Consider the following 24,565-nt stretch of genomic DNA (forward strand, 5'->3'; position numbering starts at 1 on the left):
GTAACTTCCCTTAGCTCAGGACACATCATCAGTGGGGATAGAAGGAGCCTCATGAGATGGTGTTGTTTAGCACTAATCAGACATGCACCATCACACCTAGTTGAGAGCTAGAATTGCATCAAGTGAGATCTTGTGAACACGTATGCATTTAGCCTAGTGCGTGGAGCAAGGATGATTGTGGTCATCGTGTGTATTTGGGTTCAAGAATCATTGCCATGGTGCAAAGTGTAGTCATACTCAAAATGGATGTAGGTGGACATCGATATCCTAATTTATAGTCAGTGTTTAAGGTACAAAGAGAGACAGCCAAATAATATAGAGACAAAGATAATATACTATCAATATATTCAAACAAGAACTCCTGATTGTAGATTGATATCTGAATCAAATACAAAAGTCTCCATAGAGATTAACTTCATAGACTTAGATACAACAATAATGCAGAGGGGAGGGTGGTACTACTGCCAATTTCAAGACTCAAGACATAAAAGGAGGATCAACTTTTCTACCATGTAGCACTTAGGATGCCAGTTAAAGAATAGATTGATGATCCAACATATGTACAATGACCCCATTGAGGAACCCCATAGATGAATGAAAAAGACAAACCACTCCTTGGGTGGGACTTTCTCTTTGATATCTTTTTGCAAGTTGAGAAGATAGCCACCATAACTACTATTGCACCCATTTTCTCATCAATCCATTACTAGCCACCTTACTTTAAATGCTGCTAATAGCCACTACCCTTAACACTTCTAAAGCATTGGGTTATTTCCTCACCTATCAAGGGTAGTCTATGGATGGCTATTGATTGTTGGTAGGACTACTTATGTTGTAGTGCCTTTAGATCAAGGTCTTGGCATGAGTGAAAAACTAGTAGTAGACCTTGGAAAACTCTACTTAGTTATCTATGTCCCCTAGAGGGGTCCCACTCTTCTCTCAATAGAAATCCTTAGATTTTCCCATTTACTTATGACCCCTCCTACAGCTCTAGTTGAGTGAGATCCAACAAAGGCTTACTTTCTCTATCTTAGAGGTCTAACAAAGTGTGCTAACTTGTGGGATAGTAAAAACTACTATTGGAAATACCTTCAGTCCTATATCAAATGACTTGAATCTCACTCATGCATAGCTTGGTTGAATTGTATCTATTTTGATGGACCTAAGGAATGACTCACCCATTATAGTGGCAGTCAAGTCTCCTACCTCTCTTGCATTCCCTTGAAGGTGCCAATGGGAAAAATCTCTAGAATTCTAGGAAGATGAGGAACTTCATAGTTGCATCACCCATCATTCCTATGGAAGTCTATGATAAGTGAAAGAAGGATTTCCCTTTTGCTTCTATGACCACATGGAAAAAATACCAAAAAATGTATGGAGATTTACATCTTATAGATTCAATCTATGTAGGTGGAGACTTATATTGAAATATTTGCCTTTGGTGTTTATTTGAGAACAAGAATGTTGGTTAGTCCCCTATGTCCTTTATGCAAGAGAATGGAGGAGATTGAAAAACACTTCTTCTAGGACTACATGCACTTAAGATGTGGTATAGAAAAAAATCAAACTTTGGCTCATATTAGCTAACTTTAGAGATGACTTTGGTATGCCAATGGCCTTTGCTTAGTGACCATGGATTTCATGATGATAGTACATGGTAGCTAGTTTCCTTTGTATTTGTGGTGACTTTGAGGTTCATTTGGCAAAGAAGAAATGATGTTTTATTTGGTAGGAATGGCAAAAACATGCTGATGGAATGTATCAAACTGCTCTATGAGGATCCTTTGGCTATACTTAACTTTGTGAAAAGCATGCCCTAGGTTTTCAAGCTTTTTGTTGAGAAACTAGTGACATTGGGTTAAGGCCCTATGACATCTTATGATGTTGTAATTACTTTTTCTTTTATCAATATGATTTGCATAATTAGAAAATGTGCTTCAATGCCAAAATTAAAAAAATATGTGGGTTAGTTGGACCTATGAATCTAAACAAACAATATACTACTTGTATTGCAAATATATGTTACAAAAAAGGGGGGTAAGAGGCATGTGAGGTTAAGTAAAAGATAAATACAAGGATGTAGCATAGTAAGAAAAGAAAAGAAAAAGGATGAATGTAAGAAGAAAAGAAAAGAAAAGGGAAAGGGAAAAAGATAAAGCCCATTTTTTGGACTTAGGAAATATATGCTACATGCGGAGAAGAAAATTCAATCCCCTATTCTGACAACACAATTTACACTCCAAATGGGCTACATAGGCTAGCCATCAACTTTGTGTGTGTGTGTGTGTTTTTTTTTTTTTGGGGGGGGGGGGGAATGTGTGTATGTATGCATGTGAATGTGCATGCATGTGGGTATGCATGCATGCATGCATGCATGCATGCGTGTGTGTGTGTGTGTGTGAACAAAAGGAAAATCCTTTGATATTATCTTTCATGAATACAAGAATCTCAACAACAAAAGGGTGAGAGTGCTATTTTCCAGCCCATATGGAAGTTAATGTACATAGAGTAACTTTTCTCTTTTCATACTAGAGATGTGTCATGCTTTATATCCTTGGGTATTATTGTCTTGCTTGATGAGATCTTGGGACAATCTCTGTCCTTCCCTTGTGCATTAAGACCTAAAACACACAAGAATGATGTTATGCATGTGCTTATGCCAAAAAATTACACATAGCTCTAAACAATAAACCAAACTTACTAGAAATTTAAAGCCAATGAAAACATAACTTGTTGTATTTTTAATACTAAATGGTAATAATATATAGAATAGATGTATTCAAACTATTTTTAAAACAAGAAGATACATATCTTTCTTCAATGGATGAAAAAAGCACTAACTTGAACTGGTACATGGAAAGCTAACCATATTAGAGAATTTGGGAATCTCCCAAGTTTCACTTTCAAATAAGGAGTAAAGATTTGGCCAGGTGGCTAAAACTTAACCCCATATTTGAGAGTGGGACTTGGGGGGATTGCTTGTATAGTATCTAGGGGAAATTTCATATTCAAGTAAGGGGATAAGATTTGACCATGTGTCCAAATATTAATCACATTAGGAATTCCCAAACTTTATGAAAATTCCCAAATTCTTGAATGTGGTTCTATGATAAGACTGGGGGAGTTGACAAGAAATCAAATGATTTTCTTGCAAACAACCTTAAGAAAAGTGGCCATAGAAAGAGATAAAGGGAAATCTATCCATGGCTAGTTTTAGAATGTATACTTCATGCTTTATATTCCATCTTGGAAGGCATTGTTTCAATCTTGTGTTTTCTCTTTAGCAATGACTCTCTTTTAAGGGAGGATCACATTGTTAGTAATATGTTTCCTCATGAAATACCACTATTACATTTGTGTTAAGAACTTATTGGCTTGATATGTTTGAATTAGGAATGGTTTGAATTTCTATATCTAGCAAACTAGAGTTCAATTAAGCTTTACTTTTTGTAATGAGAAGTTGAATTAAGACATCGCAATATGCCATCTTAGTATTATACAAGGTATTTTGGCCAGGCTTAGAATGTGTTTCACCAATTTTCCATATATTTCTTATGGTTCAATCGATTACCATGTGACCTGCTATCCTCTTTGGTATGACAAATATCTCAAAGAGTTGTATCACTTGATTGATTTCCTAAGAGTCAGCTTGCAGGATTAATATACTATTTGTGACTTTATAGTTTGGTTATTTTAAATGTCCCCAAATTTCATTGGTTATGTTGAAAGAAAAATGCAAGTATAAGCTACTCAATGACACTTGATTCAACTATTTTACAAGCCAAATAGTGCTTCATACATGGCATGTGGATTAGCTTATTAGTGCATTCAAAGGTGAGGCATGATAGAAAAGTGAGGTTGATAATGGGCTTTGTGCTCCCATGTAACAAAATAGATGGCATTTACATTAGTGCCAAATGTTCATAGAGCATGTTTTTGGGAGTCAATACCAAAAACTTCTTGAAAAGTGTCATATTTTTTTAGTTTTCACCTTTCAATTAAAATGCCTTGAAAAAGAAGCCTTTTACTATTTTGATATGTAGATCATCTACCCTAACATATGAAGGTTTGTTTTGAGAACTTCCATTCACTTGACATAATCTAGATAATCTTTGAACACTTCATGTGCCATGTTTTCATCTTACACAACAAATTTTTTGTTTCCTCTAGAAATAAGAGAACTTTGACACTCATCAATGTACATGATTGTGAAAGAGACATTAACCAGTTGGAATTCTCTAGCCTAATCCAAATCTCTACGTAAAAAAAGAAGTGACATAGATGCCTTTGTCAATTGATGCTATGATGCATTGACCAACATAACAGCCCATAATAGAAAAAAAAAAGTACAATGACAAGCATGCCCCATTGCTTAAAGGTTGGCTAGACAAGTTCTTAACATGCACTACCCATTTTTCACTTTTTCATAATACATGCTAATAGCCAAAGGATTACTAATAGGTATCAATGGCACCAAAACATAAAAAACATTGGGATAGAAAGAAAGACAATTCAAAGTATTTAGGTAACAATAGAATAGAAAATAAAAGATTGATCAAAATACCTATAATACTCAGAATACTCCTTTCAAAACAAGTCTCTCTCAAAATACATCTTTGACTCAAGTTCAAATAGAAATTTATATTGTAATTTTTGATATAGATTATACATTTTTATCATTGGCATGTAGGCTACAAGATTTCAATAGGCATACAACTATTTGGGATTCAAAATCCAAACAAACATAAAGTAGAAGGATTGTCCATTTGGACATGAGTTGAGTACTTAGTGCTATGAAGTAGCTAACACCTAGCACACCTAGTGGTAGTTAGCAAACCTACAACTAGTAAATCCACTCAAAAGATATCTAACCAATGAAAAATATTAGGCCCTTGAACTTAGAGCCTTCCCAAGCTTAGGATCATATCAAAAAATGGACTAGAGATAAATATTACCAAACATTTGAGAAAATGGACTTGAGAAGATATAGAAAAAATGAGAGAATGGAGCCATTCAATTGACTATTTGAGATCCTCTCACATTTGAGTTTCTTAAGGATTTGGTATGGGGTTTCCCATTCTAAAATGTCTAAAATGAACACAAGCCATCAAGAAGTCAAGAAGAATTCTCAACGTCCATTATATGTTTGTCAATAGCCTCAACAAGAATCAATATTGAAATAGGAACAAGAACAACAACAAAATTGGAGTGGAAGGAAATGGCAGGGGCTAGGCAATTGGAGGAAGAGTTGGTGGACATAGATATTAAGGCAGAGGCTAACTCAAAAGAGATTGAGGAAGTGTACAAAAATGGCACATGATTGAAGTGATGCGTTGGCATGAATTGATCCATCTAGTGCCACACATGAGGTTTTGGAATCTAGGAGCATACCACCTTAGCTTTCATAACTTGTATGTGGGAATTATTGAAACTTGTTATACGATTTAGGTATATCACTCACTCTATAGTCTATCTAACCTATCTAAAGTGCATGAATTTGCCAATGTAGAAATTCATAGTTCAAGTGTAGGTGACCTAGCTCCACTTTAAGCCTTACATCTTCAAAATTTTCCTTCAATGTAACCTCTTGCTTGCATGAAATTGAAGCTCGAGACATCTAGATACCAAAAAATTAGAGAAGTGCAAACTTCGTAATAGGGAGCTTGATGGGTTGAGTAATAGGGGGTCAAAGCTTCAAAGGTTTCAAACAGATCTAAAAACAAGTTCAAACACCAAGAGATCAAACTTGCTCTTTGGAGGATATTTGTTGGAGGTAAAGGCACCTATGCCTATGTTGCCCATGTATTACTATACTGATAGTACCTACACACTATAGGTGGAAGGTGCCCATCATTGTCACTTCATTCTTTATTCTTTTAGTTACATTTGAATAAGGGAATGCCAGTCACATATTGTGACTCTTGGAGGTTTGACATCTTCTACGTCTCTCTCTCTTGCTCCATCCACCATAGCTCACTCCTCCATTGTTTCCACTTGCTTGTGCTCCCACTCAGGCTTCTCCCTTCAACTGGTATCAGATCATTGGTTCAAGGAGCTTCATCCATCATTACTTCAGCTTGAGAAAAAGATTTAGCTTGAAGGCTCCATGGAAATTCAACCCTCTTCTTCCTGAGAGGTACGAATCTTGTTCCCACTTCTTCCTAGCTTGCTCCCATGTGCTGAGGCTTATTCTAGGGGTTCAAGAGACCCTATTGATCATTGGCTAAGGGATTAGTAGCATCCAAGAAGAACAATAGGATCAAGATAATGATTAGCCCAATCAATTTGATTTGCATCTAAATTTTAGGGCCTTTCCCTGACCTCTAATACTCACGCAAACACTTCCTACTCCTCTTTGGCACTTGGCAAAGGCTTTGACATCCTCCCAACACAAGTTTCTCACACTTGGATATTGATTTGAGCTCATAAATCTATGTTCTTGCTAATTATGAATAGCAAACCTGATGTATAGAGTCCTAAGATAGTTTTCTCTAGAGCTTGAAGCCTATGTATGCTTCTATTGATGCCTATTTGATGCCCAATCATTAGTGAATCATGAGGATGTATTGAAGTGTTTATTGGTTGAATCCATTTTTTACTTGATTTACTTCTATCACTTACACACTTATGAGCTTGAAGATTTTATTGGATTTTTTACTCCTAACTTATGCTTCATATACCTTGGATGCTTAGATATCATGTCTATGATCTATTGAGCTTGTCTTGCTCAATTGGCATTTGGTTTTGTTCTATTGGGAGACACTTGAGCTTCTTGGATATTTTGCATTTGAGCAAAGCTTTGGGTCTATGCAGTTGACCTTACTTCCATGAGACTATGGGACTCAATTGAGTTATGTCTATGCTCTTGGAATGCTATTTGGATGTAGTTGTTGCCTAGTGGGCTGATTTGATTCATGCTTTGAGCCAAGACCTATCTTTGTCACGTTGTTGTCAGTGATGTATTCATCTTTCTTGGGTATGTATTGAGCCTCTTTACACTTGTTCAATTAGTTGTGTATGTGGTAGTTCTCTTTTTGTTGAGATATCGAGCTCCACTCGTGATATGCCAGGGTGACCGTTGTGCATTTATGTCACCGGCTTGTCAGTTGTTGTAGATGCGGTTCGTACACTGCCCATGAATAATAGCTACATGATAGCTATCCTTATCTACTCTAGTTCGTGGCTCAGTTAGTATGCCACCTTAGTTAGTTGAGTTTGGTTTGAGACCCATATATAGGGATCTTCTATTTCCTTGTACTAGAGTTCTTTTTGGCACACACAACTAAGAAGAGGAAAACTGTTTTCAGCCTCCACCTCTGTGTGTATTCCCCCATTGTGCAAGCAAGAAAGCTACAAGTGAGACTCCTTCCTTCTCTCCCACAATCTTGACACTTTTATTATCTTTGAGATCTACTACATATATGATAGTTATGCCTATTAGATGTATCCCACTTTAACACATTGAGTTTGACAGTTCTTGATATTGGTTGCATGCTCTGTAATTTGTTGCATTATGGCTAGTGGATCTAATGACAATACTATCTTTAACATTGATAAGTTGGATGGCACAAACTACAACGATTGGAAGGCACAAATCTAGTAGGTTCTAGGATGGAAATTGCAAATTAAACCATTAAGACATGAGGGTTTAAAGCCCAAATGCTTTGATGTAGAGAATTGGGATAAATTGGATGAGTTATGTAAATCAGACAATTTTGATACTATGTCAGCAAGTTTTCTATAATGTTATCTCTAAAGGGAGGAGAACTACCTAGGAGTTATAAGATAAGATTCATGATGTCTATGACAAGCATAGCCCTACCTCTCACATGTATTGGTTGAAGCAACTCATGGACCTTTGTATAAAGGAGGGGACTTCCATGTCTACCCACTTAAATGAGTTTTATTCTATTTTTAGCCACTTGTCTTTGCTAGGAATTGGCTTTAAGGATAATCTTCCTCCCTTGTTCTTGCTAGTTACATTGCTTGAGTCATGGGACACATTTTGAACTACTATCTATGCAAATATGCTTGCCGCTAATGGGCTAAAATTGTAGGATGTAGAGGGTGCACTCTTGAATGAAGAGGTTAATAAAAAGAATGTAGATTCTTTCCATAGTTCTCATGCTTTGATAATCATAGAAAATAATGGTAAGAGTGATAATAACTACCATGGAAGAGACTCTCATCAATCTCATTCTCAATCACATGGCCAATCTTGCAGTAAGTCCCATGGCCATAATATGCATTGACTTGTCATTATTGTGGGAAGCAAGGTCTTATTTTGCCAAAGTGTCATAAAATGTGTAATGATGACAAGGGCAAGGAAAAGAGAAAGTGTAGAGTGCACGGAAAGAATGATGATCCCACTTTTTCCCTAGCATGTCCAATGCCAAGATTAAATAGATTAATATTGTGTAGAGACTGATTTTGATAATGATTACATAAATATAGTTTCTCCTCTTGATGTTTTTGTAGTTGATTGATACCTTGTCCGCCTATGCTCAGTGTTGGGTGGCTGATTGATTAATGGGGTTCATTTCATATTACCCCTCATCAAGAGTGGTTCCACTTCTATCATAGTATGACAAGATGTCTCAAATTGGCTAATAACTTAGCATTGGATATTGTTGGTATTGGAGATGTCCCATCTGTAATTTGCTTCAGGAAGTATATCACTTTCCATAATATGTACGCCATGTTCTAGCTTTGACTAAAAGCCTACTTTCTATTGGACAGTTGGATGATGTAAGTTATGTTGTATCTTTTAGTGATTCCTCATGGAAGATTGCCTATGGAAATCTTTTCGTGGCACTCTTTATCCCTTACTTGTATCTGGATCTATTGACCATGTTTTGGCAGGGTTGTAATACCACATGTATTGTTATGGTATTGTTACCTTGGGCACATGTCATTAAAGGGAATGAAAATGCTTATCCATTTGCACTATCTTTAGTGCCTTGACTATAAATGTCTTAATTCTTATGATCATTGTATTTATGATAGGCAAACACATAGTTCGTATAATAAGTCTCACATTATGTGCATGACTCTAGCTCTTATTTATTTTAGTATTTGTGGATCTATGTCATGTAAGTCATTAATTGACGTGAATTATTTCATTAATTTCATTAATAATTACTCACATAAGGTCTAGGCATACTCCATAAAGTAGAAATTAGAAGTCTTAGCTACGTTTCAGTGTTGGCTTGCTTTTGTTGAAACAAGTCTGGGTATTGGTTGAAATGCCTACAATTTGACAATGGAGGTGAGTATGTGTAATGTGCCTGCCTATAAGCTATCGAGCACGTTTTTAGCAATCCATCGAGATGAATCTAAGTGACACTGCCTGGCACTCCCATGAAGTGTTACGAGGTTTGTCGCCTAGGGTTTCTCGAGTCCGCCTCCCAACAGGCCCTTCGCGGCTAAACCAACTAGGATCGACCTGAAATCTGGGTTCTTAGTAGTCAAGGTCTCTTGACAACATTCTAGCGTCAAGTCCTAGACATCCTACTTAATGCAAATATACCCAAGCCGAAGCATATCCATGCCGCACTTGGTTCAAAGAGAATGGGAAATGAGAGAGTTCCGCCACTCAACCTCTCCAGCCATAGGGCATAATTCCATTTTGGTCCCCTAAAATAGCGTGAATCAGGGTTCTAACCTAACAATTACTAAGCGTCGGTCATCGGTAAAACCTTATGAGAAGCCTCTGAGTTCTCTGGGACCACCTTGCTATAGGAAAGACCCATCGGGGATTCCACCCGCCCGCCTCCCTCAAAAGGAATTCTTGAGTTATCTAATTAGGTCCTATCACATTTATGTGTGACATTTAAAATCAGGTTCCTTAATTAAACCTTTTAGGGAACAAGGTTCATTTGCGTAATTTACGGCACAAACACAAATACAGTGCAAGCAATCCTTCGACAAACAAGTTCAAACAAATTCCTTAACTTATCTTCAAGTTAATCTTTGTCTCCTGCCCATAAATGAGAAATTATATATCCCTTCTGCCCTGCAGAAGTAACTGGTCCAAATCACATGGCACCACAATTTCCATCCTTTATCTAGAATAGGATCTTCCAACACCACAGACGTTGGGCTCATAGTAGTCTTCAACTCCGTTGTTCCACACTAGGCAAGGGGTGTCTAGAGCTCCACCTGACCCACAAGTGGCCTAGGAGTAAAACACAATTTCCATGGTTGGCATTTTCACCACTCGACCTTTAGCCTGTGAATGGAGCAATGCCCTCTCGGGTTGAAGTGCAATGTGACCTTGGAGATGATCCAGCAGCACAAAATATTATTTCCTTAATTAATCCAGTTAATAATCAAGCACAAAAAAGGCATTCAGCCCTAATAACATCTTTCAAAAAAGATTCCTTTATTCCCATGGCAACTTGTCATCACAAACCCCTGCCATGAATTGACCATAAATCGCAAGCACTTGGAATAATCATCCAACCAGAATGCAACAAACAATTGAATGTAAAAGCATTCAGGTTGTTGTTCGATTAACCAACAAAACCAATTGTATTCTTCCCAAATGATGCAAGAATAGACGTGATAACGTTTCCATTGCATATCTGCTCTCCCCTTGGGAATCAAAGAGTGATTCTATGTAAAATTTACTTAACACTCCCTTCCTTTGGCTAAGGCATATGTTAAGGGTTCAAAATTTGTACATGACGTGAGTTCTATAGGTCACTTACATTGATCGATAACCCAATCCTGAATTGGATTGGGGAAAGTCATAGTTATCCAACACATCTCAAGGCATCTTAGTTTTAATCCTTATGATCATTGTTTGTACTAGCTAAGCACAACATTAAGATTCCCAATCTATCAAACATGAGCTATTAGTTCATGATGTTAGCGAGAGCTTAGGCAAAGGTCTAGGGCTTCAAAAATGATTCCCTTTTAGACCTAAGTTGCTTACCATACAATCCATCAGGCGTGCAAGCTCAACATATCCCTTCAATGTGGCAAAAACATGGCTATTAATTTGCAAGAAGAGGGAGTCGATAATACCTTGGAACCTTATATTCTTGTTCATGCTATGTATGGATTTGTCGCATAGCATCTAGATGCAATTTTACTTCTCTTGATACATGCACTTTGCAAACTCCATCTTTCAAATATGTGAGATGAAATTTATCATTTTTGATGACCTATTCTCGTGTGGCATAGTACAGGGCCTAATGTATTTCATGTGAGAATCAAAGAAAGTATCTATCAATTTGTAAATGTATTACTTACGATCGGTACCGCAGTTGGATTGGTAATGATTCCCTTGCCCAAGGCTTCATTGCAAATTGTGAAATTGCTATCCGTGCGTGACATTCTCCGCTTGGGGGCCATTCTCGATTACTTGCTGAAGTGGATGGCAAAAAGGGGAGGGAAAGCTCATGGAAATAGGGATTAGGGGTAAAGGCATGTGGCCACCCTTTGAGGAGGAAAAAAAGGGAGGAGAACCTAGGAGTATTCCTTCACTCTCTCTTACCTTCTCTCTCTTTTTGTCACCATCCCTTTTTCTCTCTCTCTCCCTCTCTCTCTCACCCTGCAGCGCGCTAGGGCATCAAGGCCTCTTTCCTCCTTTTTCTTCCTTACGATTTGGGGGGGGGGGGGGGGGGGGGGTTATAATGGTGGAGAGGTGGGTATTATTGGGGGGGCATGATGGAGGCCCTTCCCTCCACCTGGGCGGCCAAGTTTGTCCTTCCCTTCTCTGCATGGCGGTGATGTAGTGAACTGATCGAGAAGGTTAGGGAGGGGTGGTGGGCTCATTGCCTCCTCCTCCATTGTCATTATCATCCACTTCATCATCTTCTCCATCGTTCCCTTCTTCCTCCACATCGCCTCCTCGTCCACGTCATCTTCTCCCTCCTTCCCCCACCACCTGTTTGGTGATGGTAGGGGATAATTAAATTTTTTTTGAGTTACTTTCAATGAAAATTATGGGGGGTTCGTATGGCCTACGAGGAGGGATATTACAGTATGTATCTAGAGCCTTTGAGTGGTTTTGTGATAAGAGGGATATTAAGCATCAGTTGACCACCCCATACATCCCATCCCAGAATGGTATGGCTGAGTGTATGAATAGGACAATTCAAGAGAAAGACTATAGTATGCTTATCAAAGTAGGCTAACCACAGTACTTTTGGGATGAACCAATTACTACTACCATACACTTGATTAATCAATAATCCCAAACTACTCTGACTAAGGTTGCCAACAAGGAGGCATAGTTTGGAAAACCTCTATCATATGCTCATTTACATGTCTTTAGTTGTGAGAATTTCTTCCATGTTTCCAAGAACAAGTGTAATAATCTAGATTCTAAGTCCATGAAATACATTTTTCTTAGTTATGGGGATGTAGGTGAGATGGGCTATCACGTACGGGATTCTCAAGCTTGGAAGGTCATCCTTAGCCATGATGTTATTTTCAATGAGGAGAAAATGCATAAGCAGCTTGAGCAAGTCATTGAGGTATGCAAGGTGATATTTTAGGAAGAGCCTTTTATTATTTTATAGCTAGCTAGATGGCTTGCAATAGCAGTTGATGCTCTAGTGGCCCATGACCATGATGTTAAATAGGATGTACATGCTCCACAACCCATTTTGTGATAGTTAGAGATAAACATAAACTTGAGTGATTTGCCCTTTATGGATTATTTTATGGGGACAAATATTGGTGAGCCTCTTACCTATGATAAGGCCATGTATAGAGGTGATAGTCACTCTTGGTAGAAGGCCATGCAATCAAAGTATGACTCATTATAGAAAATTCATACATGGGACTTGGTTTCTTTGACTATTGGAAATTGTGCTTTGCTATGCAAGTGGATGTACAAGTTAAAGAGTACTTGTGGATGTTCCAAGCCATTCTATAAGGCTATATTGGTTGCTAATGATTTTAAGTAGGAGAATGGTATTGAATTTTATGATGAAGTATTCTCTCTTGTAGTCAAGATGACTACCCTACACTTTGTTTTGGCCTTGGTTACACATATAGATCTAGATCTCTATTAAATTGATGTTAAGATGGATTTTTTACATGAAGACTTGCATGATGAGATTTGTATATAGCATTCTAAGGGATTTGAGAGCAAAGACAAGGAACACCTAGTGTATAAATTTAGAAAGAGCCTTTATGGAGTTACGTAGGCACTTAGGGAATGGTACCATAAGTTTGATGCTTTCATATATTCATAGGGATATACTTGCAGTAATATGGATCCATATTTATACATGAAAAAGCCCCATGGTAGCAGCCTTATGATATTGGTACTCTATGTGGATGATATGTTGATATTTGGGAGTGTTCAGAGCTGGATGCCTTGAAAGGTTAGCTCAAGAAGGATCTTTGAGATGGGATAGGCCTCACATATCCTTGGGGTGTGCATCACACATGATTACTCTAAGAGGCTCCTTTAGTTGTCATAAAAGGAGTACATCTAGAAGGTCCTTGAGTGATTTTATATGTAGGATGTTAAGCCTATTGGATATCCTTTACCTTCTTATATAAATGTTAGTCAGGTAAATTATCCACATTTTGATGAGTAGAAGACTAAGATGGCCAAGGTCCCTTATGCATTTGCAATGGGAAATTTGATGTATGCCATGATAGCCACTTGTCTTGATATAGCATTTGTAGTGGGAGTTGTGGTATGCTATATGGCTACAGATGATAGGAAACATTGGGATGTCATGAAGGGTATTATGATGTACCTTAAAGGTACTATAGATATGTGTATATATTATAGTGGCCAAGATATAGGAGTCATGGGCTACACTGACTTTGATTATGTAAGACATGTAAATTGTAGAAAGTCCACCTCTAGCTATTATTCACCTTTGCTAGAGGTGATGTTTCTTGGATGTCTCCTGGGTATAAAAATGCATGGCTCTATCTACTATATAGGTAGAGTATGTTGCACTCTCACTGCGGCTTGCAAGAAGGCTCTCTAGTTAGGTTGTTTGATTGCAGACCTTGGTATTATTGATGTGGTCCTTCCTATGCTACATTCGGATTCTATGAATGCTATTCAATTGTCTAAGATTATGGTCTTTCATGCAAAGATAGAGCATATTGAGGTGTGTTGCCACTTTATAAGAGAGGTCATTCTTCAAGACAAGTTCATTAAGCTTTTCAAGATCTCAACTGACCAAAATCCTAGAGAGTTGGTCACTAAAAGTCTCTCGGCAAAGTGTTTTTCATTCCTTAGAAAGTTGATGGACATGGATGAGATGATGTATTTCCTCATCTTATTATACTTTATATACATTTGTACTTTGTTGCTTTTTTTCTTATTCCCTCCTAACTAGGGATACATTCACATTTAAGTAGGAAGTTGTTGAGGATAAAGGCACCTATTTCTATACCACATGTGTATTCACTACACTAACAATATCCACATACATGCACACTGCAAGTGGTATATGCCCATCATTGTCACTTCATTCTTTATTGTTTTAGTGACATTTGAATAAAGGAAGGCTAGTCATACATTGTGACTACTGGAGTTCCCACATTTGAGTCTCTCTTCCTCTTTTGTTGTATCTACCATAGCTCACTCCTCCATTACTTTTGCTTGCTCATGCTCTAACTCGGGCTTCTCCCCTCAACATTGTTATGCAAGCTTCTCTAATTCCTACTCAACATTTAAATGAACATCATTAACTTATTTATTAAGAGGTTTTATGTAGTTTTGTAATGCCAAATTATACTTCTCTAATAATGCAGCATACTCTCACAACACTTCAAATGTAAGGAAGAAGTACCACCTAATGTAAAGGGCCCAATAGAATGTTGTCTAATAGTCTCCCTTCATAATTATATTTTCCGAGTGAGTAAAGGGCCCAATAGTGTGTCATCTAACAACTTCCCATTATAATTTTCTTTTGCAAGTGGCTTACATAAAATTTTTCTAATGTTCAAATTATATACATCATTTGGAGCTCCAAAAAAAAAGTTTTTGTTGAATTTGGCAGTTTTTTAAAGTAGGCAATAAAGGGTTCACAAAAGAGTGACAACAAGGGACCAATAAAATGACACTTAGGGATGCATTATTTTAACATTTTATAAATCTAAAATATAAAATTAATATGGCACAGTTTGTTGACTCATACGAGACTTACATGTAATATAAAGAAATTTGTATCATAACCTAAAGTGGCTTAAAAGGGTGCATCAATTTTGTGAAACTGTCACTAAATTGAAGTGGGGTACAATTTGCTTTTGGGGGTCATCACTTTAGTGGCCCCATAGGGAATTGATAAAAATGCCATGCACTTGGAGAGATATTGGTAAAAGTTTTTTGTCATGATCCAAAATGAATGTCTCACAAGCATGCACTTCCTAGATTGCTTATCGTCAATTACAACAAGAAGGTAAGGTTTGGACTAAGAGAGAAATAATATCAACACTACTAATAGTGGTAGGATCTGAAGGGCAACTCAAATTATTAATTTGAAGGGTTGTACTAAAACCTGAATTCCTTTGTGAATAGATTGGAAGGCCACATAGCTACTCTTATTTAAGAGTAACCTAAATTTTTTGATGCAAAATGATTTTGTACTAATTGAATATTTTTGTTGGAGAGTCTATCTACCTCCTACCCAAGCAAGTCTCAATGCTCCTTCAATTCAAATAGACTAACTATTATGGCTTCCTCATCCAAGGCCACAAAACTCGAACTTGCATTTCATTGTCTTGGAAGGGCCACCACAGGGTCAAGGTAGAGATGTTTCTATGCATGGGTTCTTGCTTCAATCTTTCAAGATAGGACTTCCATTTTGCATAGATAAGTAGAGGTAGCAACAACCTGAGTCATTAGGGGGAATGTGGACTAAAGAAGGCCTTTTAGCTCAAGGGTTAATCACATTGTTAATCATGTAAGTTTTGAGGTGGACTAATATCCACATGCTTTTCCACCTTTGGCACACCAAACATGTTTTTTCTCAAAAGAAAAGTGGTTTTGTCAAAAGAGAAACTTCATTTTTGAATATTTAATTTGGATATAGGCTTGTAAGATGGCATGTGCAAAGGTGAACGGGGGAATCTCAAATTCAAATCTCCATTTATGACACCAAGAATTGTTAGATATGCTCAATGCCCCACCCTTGTAAGGTGCCACTAATGATCCATGGTGTTCTAATTTGTAAGGCCCCCATTATGAGGAAAAGCCATGTGAGAGCCTAGACATTGGTTGGGTTTTGACTTGTATGTAAGATGAGTTCTATGTGACCAGATGGCTAAAAGGTGAAATTTGTGGATCTAGCTTTAGGATTAGATAGAGTAGTTATACTCATAGCAAATTGACTCACAATGCATTGAGTTGTGGGGTACACGAGTTATTAGAGATCCCTCCGAACAATAAAGAAGGAAAACCCCTCCAAAGCAATCATCAATCTCTATTTCATCCAATCAAAGTTCTTCCAACTAGACTTAAGCTCTTTGCCTATTATCTGTCTGGATCACCATTTAAGCTTCACAATAATGGAAGCACACGAGTAGATAGAGCCATCTTTGTATCAATTCATTTGAAAAGTAATTTATGTTCTTTTCATATTTGATGTGCATTCTTTGCTCCTTGCTAAGATTCTGTCTACTTTGCTATGAATTTTTACAAGAGCTTTAAAAAATGCATCTTTATAGACCCAAATGCTATGCCCACCAATCTAAATGGACCATGTGGAAAATCTCATAAAGGAGCCAACTAGTACTTGTATTTTATGGCACAAAATCCAAGTGAAATGAAAATGCCGCTCATGGGAATGGAACAACCTCCCTCTATCTTATAGGATTCACCATATATCACTAGGGTAGAGAGACATCAGTGATGAGACACATCAAAATTATTGTATTAAACATATTTTCCCAGGAGTTTTTGGCATTTTTAAACTGTGCACCACCTTGGTTTAGCTTGAAACAAATTTTAAGTATCATCATGACATCCAAGCTCACCATCATTTTGGGATTAGAAAAAGTAATCTTCTCTTAATCTAATTATTAGGAGGTTCCTTTTTAGTCCATATTCCCCCTAATGTGCAAGAGTTGGGTAGAAGCAAATAGATTCAAGAGTCTCCAACCCTCTTCAAATGATAGGTTTCAAACTAGACAAAATTAGAACCAGATTAGCAACGGAGGGGGTAGGATTAGAGGGGACATGGTCCAAACCAAGCACCACAATCAAAAAAAGCATTTAAGTTAGAGCAACAAGGGATAAAACTTGTTAATGGGGTTGTAGCTGAAGTGGTTTAAGCATGTGGGTGTGTACAAGGGTATGTGAGTTCAAACCTTGGGTACACCCATAAGGCATCTTTCAAATTTCAAGCCTTTCTCAAAAACAAAAAAGGGATGAAACTTGGGTTGGAGATGGAGAAACAATTGAAGAAACAAATTTTTGAGAAATTTCCACAACATCCCCTATACTACATATATTAGCATTTGGATCAATGAAAGGGTGAATGCTCTACATATGACCGCCAAAAGTATGGATTTTGAGTGATGTGGAGGCCTTGATGATATCAAGGCCTCCAAAATTTTCACCTACTTTTGATGCATGTCTAGGGAATTGTTTAAAGAACAAATTGTGCATATCTTAGATAGCCACCTTGATTTTCATTATGCATCACCATTGTCATTGGCATGATCATTATGATGGCGATTATACTATAATAAACCATGGCACATACTCATGGTATCAACTGATGTCACACTATAATATAGCATGAGGAGTGTAAAAATGCACACCTTTTAGTCATGTTTTTTTAATTTCAATGAAAAGGTATGAATCAATATGAGTACAATAGGGTGGAAGCCATGATGCAAGGGGAGAACCCCCTAATAAGGGTGAAGAGGGGTGAGACCCTTAGCACAACAACAAGAAGAGAGATATTTTACAAAGATTGGCCTTCAATTGCGCATGGAGTAATCAATGATCTCCTCTCTCTCTCTCTCTCTCTCTCTCTCTCTCTCTCTCTCTCTCTCTCTCTCTCTCTCTCTCTCTCTCTCTCTCTCTCTCTCTAAAAAAAGATATAAAAGAAAGAATACTTCTTTTCACACTCAGTTTGGGCACAATGAGTTTTTTATCCATGCCTTTTAGGTCTCAAAAGAACTTATTATACTTAGTCGTGCATGATGAATCAAATATTTGCGAAATTTTTTATTGTGTGATTTTTAAAAATAATATATGTGTTTGTAGCAAGATTGAGCATAAAGATTAATAGCATCTAAATATAGTCAATGTCATTTAATTGCTCAAACAAAACAAATCATATACCAACCCTGAACATTGGCATATCTCCATTACATATTAGATAAAAACTTCTAGACATGTTAGTAAACTTCAAGAAAAAATTAGTTGTTACACCTAAACATTCTTTAAATATAAAATCATGTGGATGAAATTGCAAAAAGGAAGAAGTTTAGGAGACTCATACATAATGTCTTGTAGCAAGGTTGCAACATAGCAGGGTCTTGCTCTAATGGTAGTGGTTTTTGCCCATAAATCATGTCACAACTCATGTCCTCGAAATCTATTAAAGTAAGAGTAAAATTCAGCATCTTTATATTAAAGATGTCTCAGTTAATGCTTTGTATACATGTACAGAGACTGAACAAAATTTGATTCACAATTTGGGCTAGGATTTGAGAATGTTACACTACTTGGAACCATGGTGAGATCTACCCCAAAATATTGTTGGATGAATATTTCAGAAGGTATTTTGCAAAGGTTAACACATGTGCCAACACAGTTGCTATTCTCCAAGTATCTACACATGATATACAATTGCTAGTCAAAAACCACATATGTTTGATGGAATGTAATCACATTCAACCATGGATCAAGGAAATGTGATTGATCTTAAATAATGTTTTAGACACATTAAGCCCAAGGTATTTGATACCCAATACCATTTCTTGAGAATGGAAGATTCACATAGTTATGCATAAAAGTACATCGAATTACCATCCAATGAAAACCAAAAATTAGAATGATGGTGGGTCCTATTGGTCAAAAGCAATAATTCATTAAAGCTAACATCATAAATACTTTAGTGTTAATGCATAAGAATCTAAATCATTTTTGTTTAGAATTGCCGAAACTCTTTTATCAAACACAACTACTTGCCTGCATTTTTTGATGTGAACCACACTCTTTTGCCTCACCCCATTTACCTCAGTCTCGTTAATCTGATATGCACCATCAAGTTCATCTTCATTACATGGGAATATATAATTTGTCTTAAGGGATCAAAAGAACTAGTTGATTCAAAGGAACAATTCCATATGAATGGACTAAAAAATCTTTAAAATACCCAATAGCCTACCTCTGTAGGGCCTATTAACCATCCAAATAATAATGGGGTTGTTAAAGCATAAAACTCCCACACCAATTTTGAGGGCCGAAGTAGGAGTTGCATCTGCCATTTCAAGCATAAAAAATCATATTATGCACAGTGGAAAACTAACATAATCATGGATTGCTTGCCAGCCTAAAAAGAAGAAACCCTATTTATGTCATTTTCTTCACATGTTATAATGGTAAAATAAATATGCTTATACACCTATGACAAGGTTGATGATTATATTCTATGTGATGCTAGGAGAAGCAATAAAAAATTATGTAAAGTAGATGTCATTGTGACATGAGGTGCTGATATAAAACAGAATTACAAGACATAACCAAGGCCTCCATAAAATGATGTCCAAAATAACATGGAATTGGATTGAAATACATAGATTTTGAAGAATCTTACCCTAGTGACTAAGGCTTAGGATCACTCTAATAATGCTCTTAGGTTTTGAAAAATTTTACATCCCATTATGCCACAACCCCCACATAGCAACATAGGGACGCATCACTACCAAACATTTAACTAATGGATAGAAATGTTTTTTTTCTAACCCTTACAAACTTTGTGTGTGTATTCAAGAACATACAAGTCCAAAGGCCTTGCTATTTGTGTATAGCACCTTGTGACCACCAACATGGATCATCATATTTCACCACATTATCAATGGTGCTCCTAAAATAGTGAATCATTGGATCTAGGCCCTTGGAAGTATTACTTCATTTCATGCCTCCCTCATGCCTCCTTATTATGGGGATTATAACCTAAGCCAAATGTGCAAGGTATCCAATCATCACATGGCTTTCTAATCGTGTAAGGCTGGTGAGAGTGTGAGTGTCCTTTAGCAAGTGATTATGATACCTCCTCAATAGTGGAAGATGATATATTACTACAAGTTAGAATCCATCATTCTTAATGGCTTGATCAAGTTCATTAGTCAATGTGGCCAAAATAGAAAGAACTTGTAAATGGTAAATTGACATAATGGGCTTATGCCTCAACACAATTTTAATTTTCATCCCCTAGTGGTAGCCTCATGCCTTACCATCATGGTTGTGTAGACATTGCTTGAAATGCATGGTACATTAAGAATTTCAAAGAGAGAGGCTAAAAAGGAGAACCCTAAAAAGTAGAATGAGTCCTCTTGATAACATAGACCTACAAGTCTGTAAAAAATTGGGGCATGTACCGAATATATATGCTCTACCTCCCTTGAAGCATTGATTGTTAGGTGGGGCTCATAAGCAAAGTAAGCATTGGTGAGAATTTCATCACTCAAGTCTGCAAAAAATTGAGCCCCATACCAACCCATAGGCAAAAGGAGGCATCAACATTAATTTAGTACTATGAAGATCTAAGGTGGTGTTGAGCTCACACAAGAAGTTTCTAATGTTCTCCCATGTGGGAAAATTTCATTGGATAGACTCTTGAATGTTCACTAGCAAATATGACTAGTATCAATTGTGGTCATGTATGTCCAAGCATAAGCTATTAGTGTACTATACCATATTTTGACATCTAGTAATAAAATAACATGGAAAATCATAGTTTGACATGTGATGATAAGAGGCATACACACTTATTTTAGTGTCCAATGATCCATCGCTCTCCCTTATGATTGTCTCTTGATGCATATGTCCAATATCTTAACAATATATAGGAAATCATTCAATTTAACATATAGAACCTCTAAAGAAATCTCCCCAAAATTTTCTGACCATGGGTCTTGTCCTCACATTTTCCATTGATCTTTGAGGTCCTCTATATCAGACACATAGTTATACTCGCCATTAAGAGCATATATATTTCCTAACTCCTAAAGCCTATGTAAAGTGAGACTTGTTCATGGTCCAATGGATTCTTTCAAATTCATGTAGGCTAGCATCATATGTGCTTCATAAAAAACAAAGTAACCCTATGGTACATATCGTCTATCCTTCCCAAATTGCAACAACTTACCAATCCTTGTGCCATGAGGCCTTCACATTCAAGTATTTTGATGAATGAGAACAATTATAACAATTGAAGGGGCCTACAAATGCATGACGTATGCTCAAACAAGCCCAACTATCTACAAGCATAATATCAAATAGTGGAGAGCCATGTTTAAGAATCATGATTAATGATGACATATGAAAGAAAAATCAAATGTGAACCTCATAGTTTGGAACTATACGTAGGCAACCACAAGCTCAACGAGTAATATGGGAAAGGATTTATAGGCCACCACAACCTACGTGATAATATGGGAAAGGATGATAAGCCAAACCACATGTAGTAAGAGTGTGATATTCTTATCAACATGAAGAGAAGTGCTATCAAGATGCTATATGAAATCTAGGCCATGACCAAAACTTTATCAAGATAAGGGAATGGAGAGGCCACAAAGACAAGGAAAGGGTTGTGTGCATGGTGGTAGGCAAGGGAAGGGTTATGTGTGGAAAACAATGGGGCTAGACTATAACAAGGGGATCCATTGAGTAAGATATTTTAGCAAGATATATGGACTTAGTATAGATATATAGACTTAACAATAAAGGAAAATCAAGGGTTGTGTTGCACAATGGAGCTAGATAAGGACAAGGCTACAAGTATGTGTGGAAAACAATGGGGCTAGGGTATTGCAAGGGGATCCTTTGACTAACATATTTTACTAAGATTTACAAATTGGCCTAAATATCCAAATACCAAATGCATAGTCCTGAGGTTTTTTTATGATTAAATTTTTTGTCAATAACTAGTAATACTACCATGAATCGATTAATATAAACTTTTCTTTTTCTAATCTATGTCATGTACTAGTTCATAGGTGATTATAGAAATGGATATCCCTAAAAAATTTCCTCTCTTCATAAGGATTCCATTCCTATTAACATTGAATAAGCAATGTTGCATACATCTACTTCTTCACTAATGCAAGCTTAGTTAGAAGTATAACTTGCAACCATTCCTATGGAGCTATTACAAGTCTCTTTCTCTATTTTCATTTGACTAGATATTCGACTTTTGTTTTGGTTCAAACACAACATTTAAGCAACCACACTCACACTGTAATCATATCACCATAATGAAGTTGTTTACCATTCATTCCTTAAAAACAATGAGACCATCTATGTTGAGAAAAAAGAGGTGCTAGAAGGATGGCTCATGATTTGAAGTGTGGGCAATGTCCATGGCATATATCCTTTCCTTACAAGCCATTCATTCATCTAAAAGCTCCCTAAAAGTCCTTCAAAAACACCCTCACCTAGGCTAACCCGACAAGAGTAGTTTTGTCAATATGAACTTTGGGCTCAATCATGTGAAAATTGCACTATCATGTGTTCTTGACGCCTAGGCACAATAAACTTGGATGTAGAGCTAGAAAGTTTGTGAAATCATAAAAAGAGTAGGAATATTGAAGGCTTTAAAATTGATGCCTACCACTTTAGGAAGCCATAATGGGATGGCCATTTGAAGAACTCGAAGTGTAGCTTCTCGTTGCTGCTTTGGACTTCTAGTTCGTCCCAAATACATAGCTATATCAATCAAGGCATCATATCCTTTGAGCTTGGTTGTGAAACCTATGCACAAAAAATTCAAAACTCACTGATCATTGAATGAATTAAGAAATGCCAACTTATATATTTATGATATAAGACATTTGAATGTATGGCAACCCATCTTTTTTATAATACATTCCTTATGTTGTCCACTTATAATGCATTTTCAACTCTAGTAGCCCAGATATTGTCTCATTCCTTTAAAAACCTGGGAAGGGCTGAAAATGAATGGTTACATGCTATTACGAGTCATTGAAGAAAAACGTGTGCATTAGAGATTCCATGTCAACAAAGCTAGTTGTGTGTGATGGGTCAAGGGCAAATTACATCCAATGGGCCTTTAATCTAGGTTCAAATCTCACACCACCCTAGTCTTCTTTTGAACCTCACACGGTATTGGAATCCACTTAGGTTAAAGGCCTAGAATGCGGGGTATACAGTAATGCATATTGGCATTGTGGAGTAAGGGCATCGTAGGTTTTGCTTACAGACATTTGACATTATCAAAATAGGAAATCTGTGTGTGTGTACTGTGTGTGTGGGTGTGGGTGTGGGTGTACCTGATTCCTTGCTCATGCAGTTTGCGAGATGGTTGATACAGAAGGAATCGTAGCGGGAATCTTTGTAGGTGGACTTGCTGCCCATCGGCGCCGGTTCCCCAACCATCCCACATCGGCACGCTGCTGCTGCTGCTGCTCTACATTCATCAGTGTCCTTCCGCTGCAGCTTCTTCCGCTCCTTTAATCCGATCGAGTTGCAGCTGATGCTGGCCTTCCATGGATACGTCGTGAAGCTCAATAAGCCTGAAGAAGGAGAAGAAGAAGAAGAAGGAGAAGTAGTGGTAAGAATGGCGGCCTCTAAGGTCGCATTAAAGTCAGCTCGGATTGTCATGATGGTATGCTGATCAATCCGAGAGCGACTACGTGTGTGTGTTTGTGAGAGAGAGAGAGAGAGAGAGATTGTATGTCTGCTTTCTCGTTCGTGCTGATGATCAGTAGCTTGCAATATTGTGTCGATATCAGGATGGGTAAGTATGCTCTTCATTGTATTCCTTTGTCTCATTCTCGCTTGTCGTGGAGCCGCATAGCATCATCGCCTCTCTAAGATGCTCATATATCTCTCTCTCTCTCTCTCTCTCCGAGGTCGGTTTGTCATATGACCTCTGGCCGGCGGCCAGTCGTAAGAGAGAGAGAGTGTGTGTGTGTGTGCGTGCGCGCGCGCGCTTGTGGGTGGGTGAATGCGCCATCATATGCGAGTCGTCCGCCCTGTCTCATGGTGTGCATAATGTAAACTACATCGGTTGCGCAACTCATACCCTAATTGTAATTGTCAATGAGCATAATAAATGTCTAAATTCGTTAAGCAACTTGTTCAATCATAACATAACATCTGCATTATGGTTATAACATAAGTTAATTTCTCGAGCAATTTACTCACTAATAATTATGCTTTTACATGCGAAAATTGAAAGTATGATGTAAAACTAGTTACCCGATATGGGTGGAGAATACCAAAACCCCTTCAAGCTACGACCGTTTTTGAGAGAAGCTTCAAGGCTATCTTGAATAAGGCTTTTCTTTTCAAGGGCCTTGACAAGGTCTCAAATTCCATGCACTGAGGACCTTTCAATTAGGTCATACCATGCAGTGAGGACCTTACAAT

The 24,565-nt window shown here is 37.4% G+C and overlaps 1 protein-coding gene across 2 annotated transcripts; it reads right to left on the bottom strand.

Moving 5' to 3' along the window:
* Positions 1–2,364: 2,364 nt before the first annotated feature.
* On the bottom strand, positions 2,365–24,021 carry LOC148016471 (beta-carotene isomerase D27, chloroplastic-like). 2 transcript variants are annotated; one of them, XR_015688108.1, is made up of 7 exons: positions 23,464–24,021; positions 22,785–22,924; positions 19,338–19,430; positions 19,139–19,200; positions 18,695–18,779; positions 18,447–18,542; positions 2,365–2,621 (listed from the first exon to the last, which is right to left on the bottom strand). XR_015688108.1 is itself a non-coding variant. In XM_087664276.1 (7 exons), exons 1-7 carry the CDS (start codon positions 23,963–23,965, stop codon positions 2,524–2,526), a joined length of 1,098 nt encoding a protein of 365 aa, XP_087520402.1. In that variant the 5' UTR covers positions 23,966–24,020; the 3' UTR covers positions 2,368–2,523. The 2 variants fall into 2 exon arrangements, 1 of the variants encoding a protein (XP_087520402.1); XM_087664276.1 differs by having other exon boundaries at positions 2,368–2,621; positions 18,673–18,779; positions 23,464–24,020.
* Between the last annotated feature and the right edge of the window lie 544 nt (positions 24,022–24,565).

This window comes from Lygodium microphyllum, chromosome 23, assembly GCF_053477565.2.
Source record: "Lygodium microphyllum isolate KBCC chromosome 23, Lygodium_microphyllum_v1.1.10, whole genome shotgun sequence".
Lineage (NCBI taxonomy): Eukaryota > Viridiplantae > Streptophyta > Polypodiopsida > Schizaeales > Lygodiaceae > Lygodium > Lygodium microphyllum.

Coding starts and splice junctions, on each gene's coding strand:
- LOC148016471 (XM_087664276.1), bottom strand. CDS start 23,965: ATGAGACAAAGGAATACAATGAAGAGCATACTTACCCATCCTGATATC. Junction 22,925..23,463: donor CTGCATGAGCAAGGAATCAG/GTACACCCACAC, acceptor TTTTGTGCATAG/GTTTCACAACCAAGCTCAAA. Junction 18,543..18,672: donor AGATCTCACCATGGTTCCAA/GTAGTGTAACAT, acceptor TTACTTTAATAG/ATTTCGAGGACATGAGTTGT.